The sequence below is a fragment of the Eutrigla gurnardus genome (assembly GCF_963514095.1).
Source record: "Eutrigla gurnardus genome assembly, chromosome: 5".
Lineage (NCBI taxonomy): Eukaryota > Metazoa > Chordata > Actinopteri > Perciformes > Triglidae > Eutrigla > Eutrigla gurnardus.
The window spans coordinates 19691394-19704796 of NC_139919.1; the positions used below are offsets into that span (position 1 = coordinate 19691394).

A 13403-nucleotide genomic window follows, 5' to 3' on the forward strand; every position below is an offset into this window, starting at 1 on the left:
AGTATTTTTGCTTAGAAAAGAAGTTTAATGATTATTCATTAGTAAAGTGGCTGCATGTTCATTTTCTTCTTGATAGATTTAATAGAATAATTGTTTTGATTTTTTTTCCAAGCTCTCACTTAAAATATCTCTGGTGGCTTGGCCATTCTGTTATAAATAAAGAAGAAACTACTTCATGGCAATATTGGAATTCCATATGCCTTTTTGCATCAATGTGATGAAGTACTATAGTTTGGTAATTGGTAATTTGATCTACAGTCAGTTTCCCAATCAATATACCATGAGTACTATGTCCCAATAATATCACAATATAGAATTGCATGTACTATGATGGATGATTTTATCTAATTACAACTGCAATGTTTAATATAATTGAAAAGATAGATTGTTTTGGGTGCATTTTAGCAAAGAGTATTCAGACCAGAGTAGTTTTGACTTCCATCAAAAAGTATTAGCTGCAAAAATGTATTTTCAGTTAGGACAGTTTAACCAAGCTCTTGATAATAGAGGGTTATTATCATAAGATGTATGATTGGGTTTCACTCACTTCATCTGCAACGGTGATTTAATAATTAGACCAGGTCACAATAGACATTGGGGGCATGGGTACATAGTTTTTCTTAATTCTGAGGGGGGGGTTAAAAGCCATTCTCCTCAAGCTACACATTTGTCCTGCGGTCTTGGCAATCATTTGATTGTCTTGCCATGACTCTCTATTGTGAGGACAAACATTGGCATGTAAATGGGTCCATGCTTTAACGTGAAGCATAAGGTGGAGTCTTTCACTTGTGGAAGGAAGTGTGCAGACATGTATTTGCTTCGTGTAATAGTGGATACACTGTGGGTAAAACTTATTAACTGATATTTTTTTGATGAGGATGTCACATTATTCCAGTTGTCACCCCTTTTCTGTACCCCGCATGTAAAACCTCAATCAACCATCTTTTCTTTCTTTTGTCTGCTTTTTTACCTCCTGCCGCTGCATTTGTCACACGCCCTTTTTTCACTTATCTTCCCTTTTTTCTATCATTCTCCGCCTGTGCTTGCTGCCTTAGTCCAACACATCTCTCTCAGTGCCTCCATTCCCGGAACAGCATCACTCTCTCTCTCTCTCCTTGTCTTATTTTCAGTTCTAACCATCCATCTATCCATCATCCCCCCCCCCCCCCCCCCCCCACACACACACTCTTTCGGTCTCTCTTTCCCTCTCATTAGTCTCCCCATGCTGAGGTTTGTGTCTCCCGTCTCTGTCAGAACTGTTATCACTGCTGTCAGCTCCCTTGGCGAGAACAAAGTCGTCCTCTGCTCATGGCATCACAAAAGACACGAGAGAAATAAAAGGAAAGAGCCTCCGCCAGAAAAAAAAGAGGCTGGAAGAAAGAAAAATTAAAAAGGAGGGGAGTAAACTAGAGGAAACGGATGGGGCTAGGAACACATCTTTTCATGTCAACCATGATCCATTGTCATCTGTGGGTTATAGCAACCATTGATTTCTCCCTCTGTCATCCCTTTTATCTATAGAGCACAGAACTTACAGTTGGTAGAAAGATATGAGAGCTATCTCTATTCACATCAAGTGCCTTTTCCTCATATTATAAATATATCTCCTGCTATATCAGCTAAGCCTAGTATATCAACCTCAAATAAGTTACTGTGTATTATTTTGAGCTGAGAAGAACAGTAGTTTTGAAAGACACTGAGATATCCAAAAGAGAAAACGTAACCATTTATAACTATAAGTAGCGCTGAAAGAAGAGTCCACCGTATAATGTAGTATACAGCAGTAGAGTATAGTAGGACCGTTACTTCTGTCACCCAATAGCAATGTCCAATCATCATAGCGGAAATCAGTCTTTTCTACTTAGCAAACCAATCAGAATTGAACCAGCAGAGGCACAGAGGGTACTTTGGAAACCAAGGACAAATTGGCCACCAGCCAAGGGGTCGTCATCATAGAAGTGGCGCCTGGCATGAGTGGCTCATGGAGTGTGTCCCTGTATCATCACGTGTAGGCATAATCTATGTCGGGAATGCCACCCTCTCTGTAGCCACGGTTGGTGCCGTAAGTGACATGATGGTGGCTGGTTTGGCTAAGGATGGTGCCATTGAGGCTGCCCGCTCCGTGGCTGCTCCGGTAGGTACCGTTGGCTTGGGAGGAAGAGGAAGAAGAGGGGAAAATGGTGTGGATGTAGGTGACATCCTCCAGCTTAGGCTGCAGGGTCTGCTGGGCCATAGCAGTCATCTGAAACCCTGCAGGAGGGGCCCTGATCTCTAAGATGGAAGTGTCTTTCTTGGTGCCTGACTCTACATAGTCATCATAATGTTTTCCACCCCGGCCCCTGCTGTATGTGCCTGAGTCCCCGGCCACGTAACTTGTTCTCTGTCCATACCAGCAGAAGATACCAAAGATTAACAGCAGGCTCACTAATGCTGTGGCACCCCCTATGATCCCAGCCAGTGGTAGGGCTGTTAATTCTGAGTCCTGTCCCTCTTTATCTGACCCCTCTCCTCCTGTGCTGACCAGAGCCTCTCCAGTCTCTATCTGAGCACAGGCCGGGGCCGAGTCTTTACTGTCCGTGTCCATGCTGCCAACTCGAGATGAGCCCATGCTGGAACCCCCAAAGGAGGATTCCTGTGGTAATGGCAGCAGACAGATGAGGTAATGGGAGCGTGGGGTGAGCTGGGTAAGGAGGTACTGCCTCCTCTCTCCGGGTACAAGAGTCTCTGTTATGGAACCAAGAGCTGCGCTGCTACCCAATCTCAGCCACGACAGGCGGAAGGAGGGTGCCGGCTGTGGGCACAGCCAGCTCACCAGTACACTGTCCGAGGAAAGAGGTTTTACAGTCAGCTCCAGTGACTCTCCAGATACTTGCCCCCCTTCACCGGGAGGCAGAGGCATAACAAAGCCCGGCCACTTGGCTCGCATGGTGAAGAGGGAACCTTGTGTGGGGACCAGCAGAGAGGTAGTGGTGGTGCTACCATGGGGGACTGAAGCCACTGCTTGGCCCCCTCCAACACCATCTTCACCTCCTCCATCTTTTTCTGCTGGGTTCACTCCCATTCCAGTACTGGGGCCAGCAGGGGGGCCTTCACACTGCTCCATCAGGGAGGTTACTTCTTTGAGAGCCTGGCCCCTGACAGGCTCCGGCCCCTGACAGGTTAGACCCCTGACTGTCACTGCTGACCCCCGGCTGTGCAGCCATGCATGGAGCCAGCGAAGGTTGCAGCCACAGTACCAGGGGTTTCCTCGCAGCAGTAGCAGCTCCAGGCTTTCTGTGTCTTTCAGAAGTCCTCGTGGTAGAGAGGTCAGATTATTTCCTGACAGGTCCAGCCTCTGTAGCCGCCTCATCCCGTCTAGCGCCCCCCGTGGTATGTGAGTCATTCCGTTGTCCTGCAAATGGAGTCGAACCAGGTGAGACGAAGGTAGGTAGACTGGTGGAGACTGCAAAGCATTCCTGACCAGTGACAACTCAGTCAGGTTGGAGAGACGGGTAAAGGTGTCATCTGCAATGCGTGTGTTGGCCAGCAGGTTCCCATCCAGGACCAAGCGTCGCAGGGAGGAAAGCCCACGGAAGGCATGTGTGGGGATGGTGCTGATTCTATTGTCGTCAAGTCGCAACTCTTCCAAGGATGCTGGCAAGCCTGCAGGGATGCTTGATAGGTGGTTTCGAGACAGGAACAATAGTCGAAGCCGTGGAGTCCCGGAAAAAGCTCGCTCCTGGATGCTAACTGTGGATATAGAGTTATCATCCAGGTGCAAACGTTCTAGTAATGGTAACTTGGACAGAGCTGATCTCGGTAACGTTCGTATATTATTATCCTGCAAATGGAGTTCCCGTAACGAAGGCGGAAGGTGTATAGGGAATTCATCCAACTGGTTGGCATACAAGTAGATCACTCGTATGGAAGTGCTGCGTTCCAGTGAGGGAGGCAGGCCGGCGTTACTCAGCCGGTTGCTCTGCAAGTAGAGGATGGCAGCCATTAATGGTAACGGAGGAATTATACTGAGGCCACGGTCGTTGCAGTAGACAAAGCCCTCATCACAGCGGCACACAGAGGGACAAACAATGCCCTCGTCTCCCTCGCCCGTCTCCATGGCAATTGTTGCTGCTGCCAGTTCCAGCACCTCAGCCAATAAGGTGAGGCACAGGAGGAGTAGAAAGAGCCAATCCCGGAGCTCAGCAATACTCTCAGCTGCCATGTTGGTGCTCAGCTCCTGATTGAAAGAGAGGAAATGGGATTAAAACAAGTACAAAGGCCATAACTCACTGATTCTAAAAACCAAAGTACCCAATTACATTCAAAAGAGAAAGCAGAAAGAGTTGTTCACAAAAGGACAACTTTTAGAAAAAGCTAGTGAAGGACAAACTACAGAATTAAGTTAAGTCTGCAATTAGTACCTTCTGTTAAAAGTAAAGTTATTTTTAATCTAAAATGGAGACAATTCGGGCATTGAATGGACAGACATACTTTATATGGGCTGTCCAGTATTATATGGGTCAGAGTAACCAGGCGGAAGAAAAATGGATATTAAGAGGCAGAAAGTGTGATGTAGGGTGGATTGAGCAGGCGAGGAAGATTACAAGAATCAGTGAAAGGAAAAGGATGACAAAGATGGAGAAAATTGGATGGTGACAGTTGCAGGGACAGAAAATAAGGGGGGGTGATTTTTTTTCAGGAAGATTAACGGAAACGGAGTGAGTGACATGAAACTAATATGGAGGGGAGATGGGGAGAAGGAGATCTGATTAATTGCCCACAGTGTTGCGGATTTCTTTGAAGACACCAGAATGTGGTGAACTTGTTGTGACTGCACAATATCTGACTCTCCGGTGAAATTAGAAAAGAGAATACATGTAAATTGACAAAAAGAAAAACTGAATTTCACAGGTTCCTGACTATATATATTCAGAAACAGACGGCATCTGTTTGACATTATGACCAAAAACACACAGAGAAATGCACACACAAATAAGTAAACATACTGAACACAAAGCATTCACATACAGAACAGAGTTTCAGTACAAGCTGACATGTATAATGCATGTTTTCTCTTGGTTGTTATTGTTCGTGAAATTTCTATAAATTATTCAGGGAAGTGGTCTTGAAATCCCCAGAAATGTTTTAGTGAGATGTTTTACAGAGAAGCATTTTTCTGCAACATTAATACGTTCCTCTGTCTATGTTTTATGATTTGTCTCCTTGCGAATTCCTGACACCAACATCAATAACATAAATTTACAATTCAGATAAAATGATCTGTGTACACTCACATTCACTGCACACTATTTATAGAATATGAATAATATACAGTAGTGAAAGTTGTGGAAATTACAGTGGGGCGTACTCATGTTTGAATCCTTTCTTTCGGGTAGCCCGAGGCTGGGAAATGTGTCCTGATGTGAAATGCCTGACATGATTTGACAGCACATTTGATAAACAAATCCTCTAAAGGCAAGTTAAAAAAAAAAAAAAAAAAGAAACCCTCCCCTTCTGTGCATGCATGTGTGTGTGTGTGTGTTCGTATGTGAACTCAGTGCTAGATGCAAAATTGCCCCTTGGCTGCAGTCAAAATTCATGCAAAGCAAACAAGAGATGGCAACAATAGAAGAGACGGAGGGAGTGGGGGGAGGGAGGGAGGGAGGGAGGGAGGGAGACAAGAAGACAGATGGAGAGTTGGACAGTCCGACATTGGGAGGAAAGGGGAAATGAATTCCTAGTAGTGAGGACTCGAGTCAGTATCAGTTGTTTTTTCCTGTAAGATGGGTGTAAAAAATGTAAATGTTCATGCTTGTTTGTGCCATAATAAGTGTGTGTGTGTTTGAGAAAGAGATCTGCATCAACAACAACAACCAGCTACCGTCTCACCCTGACACAGACAGTATTTAAACTGTAAGTGTAAAAGAGTGTGTGTGTGTGTTTGTGTGTGTGTGTCGTGCAATTTGGCAAAGGCTTTATTTTCTCTTTACTTAATGGTATTTTTAGCTTGAATCTGACTATTTCCAAGCATCCCCAGCATTTGAGACACAAAGATGGTAGAGAAAGTAGCAGCTGAGACCGAATATCAACGAGCATATGCTTCGGTGTCACACTATCCCTGCTTCCCTTTCATAAATACCTATTGGCACAAACCTGCATGTGTGTTTCTACCTTCATACCAAGGTTTACCTCCCCCCCCCCCCCCCACCTCATATTTTCCCCCACCTTCCCTTTCTCACTTCCTCTTGGCCTCCACTTTCACGCCTCCACGTTTGCCTTCCTCTCCCTTTGCTCCCCCCCCAGTTTCAATCATGTTCTGAAATAAAAGCCTTTGTGTGAGCACAGAGCCAGCGTGTGCTTTTTTCCCTATCATGTAGCTGAAAGCAAGATGTAAGTGTGGTGAGCTTCATTGAGGTGAATGCAGGAAGAAAGAAGAATGTATGCGTGCAAGGTCTGATCGACCCAGGATGTGATTGCAGCGGGCTTGCTAACCTGCTCAGTCTCTTTGCCTCACACGTCTGCCGCAGCTTTGTCTCTCCTGTATCAAGGATTCGTGGAGAGGAGTATTAGTGTGTCCGTATGTGTGATGTAGCGGTGGATCACTGTGTGTTAGCGCGGTTTTCCACTCTTTGAATGGCTTCTGTAGCCTCGGTCCTCGGGGCTGTTGAATCTTCCTCAGCTTGGGTGAATGATGATAGGGATGATGATAGCCTGTACTCCAGGGCTCCTCAAGTAGCAGCACAGCATGGCTCAAAGCCGCCTCGGCACCCACATTCGTGTGTTTTGTGTGTGTCCTATTGCCAAGCTCTCTCTCTGGTGTAAGGGGCTTTTAGGCCTGCCAACTCAAGTCATCTTCAACGAGCATCCAGAGGCCCTAATTCTGAAACCACTGCTCCACACCCAAATGCTACAGTTGGGCAGACAGTCAGAAGATGGTTGAGGGCTCAAGGGTCCTTCTTCGAAGTCAAAAGCAATCCTAGATACTCATACAAGCAGTGGGTCATGCAAAAATAGTACAGTGCCGTGTCTTACTTGCTTTGGATAACCAGGTAGTGGTTTTAATTGAGTCGCAAGGAGGGACTTCCTCCGCTCAGAAAAATCCAGCAAATAGTCCTTGTGATTATTAGTTGTATTGTTAACAATTATAACAACTTCAATTTCACAGTCCGGTGATGGTAATGAGTTTGAGGCTGTGATGGACAGTTTTGCCCGGTGTTGAATACGGGCTGTGAGAGTTAGGTTCAGAGGCTTCTTTCTCCTTCCCACTCGGTTTCTGCCTCTTTCTCTTCTGTTAAATGTTTAATCGCTTCCTTTTCACTTTACACAGATGGTCTTCAAAGACAGTAAAGCACCATAACCGCATGTGCCGAACGTAGCCAGCTCTGAGTGGCGCTGCGATGGCCTGTCACGTGGCTCGGTGTGAACCGTTCCCTCACAGGTTAGCACAAATGGTCCTCAATGTAGACGTCACTGGTGTCCGCTTCAACGGGACAGCTGACTGATTGATTGTGAGCAAAACCCTGAGAGGAGACAACACAAAAGTAGAGTATTAGAATTTACTAATTCAAATGTTAGAGAATCATAGGAACAAGGTGTCCGAGAAATTTAGAAAATAATTCACTACAACTACACACAAAGGGTAATTTATGACAAAATTAGAAAAGAGTTTTAAGCCCTTAAATTAGCTTTTATTATTAAAGTGAGCCTAAAATGACAATTCAGGCATCTTGTTTACTTTATTGGAAGAATATTCAAATATTGGCACAGGAGTTTACACATTTTTTGTTTATTGCTCAAATAAATAAAAATGAAGGTACTTTTACGGGGATGCATAAATGAAATGCTTTCACTTTTAATACCAGCTGTCTTTAAGTGACGCCAAGATGTACTTTTGGATTTTTGTTGGCACTGTATGGAAAACTAAAAGGTACAGGCTAAATAATTATCCCCATCAGAACAGTTACACCTTTTAAAATGAAGTACTTCGTGAAAATACTTCCTGAAGGTCAACGCTGCATATGTGCAACACTAAGCTCCCAACGGACCCAAAACTCCACATTTTATATCTGTTTTTTTTTCTTCGAACAAAGCTTTTGAGCTTTCATTAACCACCATGTGTTAAGTGCCTGAATCTTGTGTGCAGAATAAACCCCCCAGTGAAACCTTGCTTTAGAAATATAAGGTTTTCATCAGGCACACTGAGCGTACCGAGACAGATTCATCAACGCCATTAACTGCTCCGCTGCTCACATTCGCCTGTTCACTTCATCCCAGCGTAAGTAGACTACATAGCCAACTGGGAAATTATCATGCAGTTTGCTTAAACACAAATAGAGACAAATAAAGCCGTCCTCATTTTCATTTTCAAAGGACACATGCTGCAGCTGAGAAGAAGTTGGTCAACAGCCTCGCGTCTGTGCCTGTATTCTTGAGGGGTATTTAAAATGATCCATAAATTGTGCACTCTAAACTCGGGTCGATTACGTTTCTTTTTTTAGATTTGCCGTTTCGACTGGTTCCACAAACGGAATGCAACATGTTTAATTGGGTGTGCAGTTTAGTAGGGTAGCTGTCGGGGATGAATTTGGGCAGTGTCTATTTTTATATATATATATATATATATATATATATATATATATATATATATATATATAAAACAGCTCCAGACTGATATCCAGTTTGTGGTAAATCAGTGGCAAACTGATTTATATGTGCAGAGTGTGACTCACATGCATAATGAAAACAGCTTGAGATGGGAGAGAATGCTAAATAGACATTGTTTGCAATATGCATCGACTTTATGATTGGCATTTAACTAAAAATAAGACGGTAATTCAAGGACAGTCTAGATGTATCCAGAGCTTTATGTTTGGTGCTGTAAGAGCATTATAAATCGCGATTCCCTTTTATTCCATTTCTTTGTAATTCAAGATGTCTCATACTATTTTGGAGGGCAAGGATTTTAAGTGGCTTTGAAGTCAAATCATAATTCAAATGAAGACTTTTAATTGGATGTCATCAGTCATGTTTAAAAAAGCAGATGTCACCTTTAATGACACTAACTGTCATTTTAAAACAAGTCCACTTAATTGGTTGCAATATCTGGTCCAAACTGCCCTACCACTCTGCACGAACCTTTGCCTACCGCAGGCAAAATGTCTGCCTGCATTGGACAAGATGGGAATATTGAACATCCGCTGCATTTCCACAACTCACTGCCATTGCCCATTAGACATCAATATGTGCAGCTCTATCTGTATGATGCCGAGGCTGCCCTTAAAACTTTTTGTGATGGGTTTTCAGAAGCCTAGCTATAGGGGAGTGTGATGGGGAAGAGGAGACAGAGGAAATAGGCAGCATTGGGGAGCATAGAGCAGCGAGTCAGGAGAGAAAAGCTACACACTAGTCATGTAGGAGAGGTTGTCTGTCAGCGCTCAAAAAAGGTTAGAGAAAGGTTCAGAATATTACTGAATTCTTTTTTGTCACAACCACGTTTTGCACAAAAGGCACCACTTTTTAAAGGAAATATGCCTTTTATCAATACAACAAATGAATATACCTGTTAATCTCCAATGAAGAGATTACAAAACATGTTAGGTGAATGGATACACCTTGACATAAAGCCAGCTGACTTTCACTGGATCACAAAGACTTTTGAGTGCTCAGTTAGTTTTACTCCTCTTTTATACACATGACATGCCTTTGATGCAGTTTTTAAATGCATGCTCATTAGAGTCTATAACAGCTGACATGGTCAAGTGTCCTAGCAACACCCTCATCCACATTGGAATTCAGACAACAGACACACTCCAGTTCAGATGGTATGTGATGACTGTGAGATAACAACCGTGTGATAGGAAGTTGTGTTACATCTCTAATACCGGGCTATAAAAAATGTTAAAGATGTTGTCACTGTTCCATGGCAGTTATGTGCATTTAGGATAAATACAAAATATTTAACAGATTTACATTTTGGGGCAGATATTCAAATTACTTTTCACTAATGGAAAGGTCTTGGTGGAACTGCGCTTTCAGAGTGCCATTCTAGTTATTTAATGATTTTTGTATTTTCTTTTAAAAAATTCCAAATTCCTCAAAATGTAATCTTCTATGATAGCAAATTGACTATCTTTCTGTTTTGGACAGTTAGTCAGACAAAACAAGGAATTTTAATTTAAACTAACATTTGATGGTCATATTTTTTTTATATCCGCCAATAACTTGTTTTCGGTTGTTTATTATCATGAGGATTACGGCCCAATTGGCCCAATCTTCATGAAAACATGGTGAAAGGGTAACATGGGCGAAGTACTCCATTTTTGAGGGGATCTGAATCACAGTGAGATTACACACATTTCGTTTCCCTTTTGTTAACATTGCAACACAGGGCGTGACAGGTCTGTGCTTTCCAGATGGCCTTCTAGTTTGTCATTTGGTTAATTGTTAAATTGGGATTGTTTCAGCGATGAGCAAAATTATCATTAGTTGAAGCCCTGGAATAGACATTGTGGAATATATTAATATATTTGTCCAGAATTAAATCTGAATCAAAAAGTGTTGGCCAACAGGTGTTCAGCTCACCGTCCATTTGTGTGTGTGTGTGTGTGTCCGTGTGTGTGTGTGTGTGTGTGTGTGTGTGTGTGTGCGTGTGCGTGTACGTGTGTGTGTTTGAAATGTCCTATTAATGTCCCGTATCCTTACAGAGTGAAACCACAGTCAAATGAGTAACTGTCCTGTGGTAACATAAGTACATTAAGAAAAATGGGATTTAGAATCGCTGGCAAATGATCTATACAGTGATGTAAAACAGTTAGAATTTGCAGAAAGGGAGCTGTTCAGTAATAAAGTGTAAAATATCTCAACATTTTCCTTTGAATAGTTACAACTGTGCTATTTCCCCCCCAGCTAAACAATTCCAGTATATTATTTCTTCTTATTACTTTCCACACTGCCACAGCTGGAAGCACGTGTGAGCAGAAGCAGCAGTAATAAAGAGAGCAGGTCCCACACTTTGGGCAGGTGACCCATTTAATGTTGAGGTCAAAAACATTCCTCACTGACTCTTCACTGTGCGTCTGTTCTGTTGGACTTGTTTTTTTTCTTTTTTTTCTGCATAACAGAGAGCATAGAGACTGCCTCTTTCCTCAGGGGACAGAAATCACTGCTCTTGTGAGCCAGTCAATGACAACTGTGTAGCCTACAGGCACGCGGCAGTATGTGACTTTCACTGTGGCTTCTGTGTAGTCCCAATGCCCTCACTGTTTTGTTTTCCTCTTCGCTTTGTACTATAATGATCAGAGAGTAGCATTTTTTCTTTTTGTTTGTGGGACAGGAGAGAAGGCCGGTGATAACAGCAGCATGAACTGAGAACGTATGGAGAAATCGTACAAGAATAAACATACATTCGCATCTGATCTCAGGCTACTGAAGGTTTCAGAATAACTAGCCACAACATGTGTTGGGAACTTTTCATGCATTTATTCTACTGTTTCAGAAAAGTGTACAGTTGTGTAAATATGTGCTGTAAGTCATCCATGGACTTACAGATGGAGGTAACATGCAGCAATATGGCCTGAGCATTTACCGTTATGTGTTTTTAGAGGTCTGGTATGGCAGGTCTATTTATTTGCTTTCACATGAGGTACTACAACCAGAAATTATGGGACTGAGACTAAACGTGAAAAAAACAAATCAAATAGTACATAGTTGTGGTTTTGCTGTTTTGATTTTTTTTTAAAGCAGTAAAAATGAAATATTTTGGATTTTTTTTAACATTCTCCTCCAGATGACCTTCCCAGCTGCATTTTCACCAAATTGAAGGATTGCAATGGCTGGCAACAGGAAATCGACAATAACAAATCTCCATATTCATCCACTCTTTGGTCTATCAGGCTGCTCAGTATAATTCAGAAAATGGAAAGCAAAGAAAAGTGACAGCTGTGATACTTGGCAGCGTGCTAGCTCTGTGCACCGTAGGGAGCAAGGAGATAGGAAGTGAGGGAGTAGGAGCTAGGGATTAATAGTTATGGGGCTGGGGACCAAAGTCTGAGTACTTTGTAATCATGTGGTTGCCTAACCCCAGTGTTAGCGAGGTTGATGAGCATGCGTCCCTGCTGACACACTCTCTCTCTACATCCACTCTGCTGAATATTAATATGGAGGAGAGAATTCCTCTGAGCCCCATTGTCAGACGGCCCTATTGTTCTCTGCTGGCCTCTGCTTCGGCGCATGTGCTTGTGTGTGTTTAGTGTTAACACGTAAGTTGGTGTCTACATTGTGTGCTTATGCATATTATGCCCATGTCTTCATTGCGTGTGTGTGTGCCGGCTGCAGCAGAGCAGCAGTTAAAGCGGCAGTGAGGGAGATGAGGGGTGTGTTCGTGGCCCGCATTGGCCCATAAAGACAACTGGCCTGAGAACACTTGGACCAGCCATCAGGGTCCAACATTGGCAATTATTTTACCTAGAGGCACTATCTGTAAAATGAACACTCATTAAAAACGGCCGAATGTGTGCAACTGTTTGTGCATGCAAATGTGTGTGTGTGTGTGTGTGTGTGTGCACGCCGGCAAGTCAATTTAGAGGCACAACAAATATTTGGCAGCACAAATGCTTGTCTTTCAATCAAAGCGTAATGTGGTGTTTATGATGTTTGTCTGTGGGTGTGTGCTCATGTGTGCGTGTATTTACACATTTCTGTATATTTGTGAGCACATCTGGGTGTGTGTGTATGTATCTGTATGGATTTATGTCTGTGTGTGTGTGTGTGTGTGTGTGTGTGTGTGTGCGTGTGACTGTTTAACTATCCCGCACACGTAACTTCCCCATCTCTACCTCCCTGTTTGTCATTTACTGAGCGAACGCCAGAGAGGAGTGCGGGGGGAAACGAGAAAACAAGTGATAGGGGGGAGAGGAGAAGGAAAGGAAGGGGGAAAAGAGAGATGGTGAAATAGAGGCGGAGAGGGAAGGAGGAGGGTGGAGGTTTGCAGGAAAAATGAAGTGATGCCGGAGTAAAAGGGAGAAAGGAAAGAGAGGGGGGACGGCAGAGAAGAGGGGGAGATAGAGAAGCGGTAGCAGGAAGACGGGGAGGAAAGAGAAAGAGGCGGAGGAGGAGGCAGCAGATTTATGAAGCCATTGGAATGTAATTTGGAGGCAGAAATTACTGTCAGCCTGAGCAAGGTTTAAAGTCAGTGAAGCCTGAATCCAGGGCCTGGCTCTGTGTGTGTGTGTGTGTGTGTGTGTGTGTGTGTGTGTGTGTGTGTGTGTGTGTGTGTGTGTGTGTGTGTGTGTGTGTGTGTGTTTGTGTGTGTGTGTGTGTGTGTGTGTACGTGCGTGTGTGTGTGTGTGTGTGTGTGTGTGAGTTAGCGACTGTGTGTGGCAGTATCACAGACAAATGGATAGCAAATGTGATGCAGAATAATACCC

At 43.5% G+C, this 13403-nt stretch overlaps 2 protein-coding genes across 8 annotated transcripts in view; one reads left to right on the forward strand and one right to left on the reverse strand.

Moving 5' to 3' along the window:
• Positions 1 to 13403, forward strand: part of macrod1 (mono-ADP ribosylhydrolase 1) — a 95534-nt gene that overhangs the window by 20892 nt on the left and 61239 nt on the right. The window lies entirely within an intron of this gene.
• Positions 1165 to 13403, reverse strand: part of flrt1b (fibronectin leucine rich transmembrane protein 1b) — a 28562-nt gene continuing 16323 nt past the window's right edge. For 2 of the 3 annotated variants that reach the window (XM_084010011.1, XM_084010012.1), the window contains exon 2: positions 1165 to 4216. In XM_084010011.1, the coding sequence (XP_083866137.1) occupies positions 2003 to 4201 (2199 nt within the window). In that variant the 5' untranslated portion in view covers positions 4202 to 4216 and the 3' untranslated portion in view covers positions 1165 to 2002. Of the gene's footprint in view, positions 4217 to 6471; positions 7074 to 13403 lie in introns of those variants that run through there. The other variant, XM_084010010.1, reaches the window with a different exon arrangement.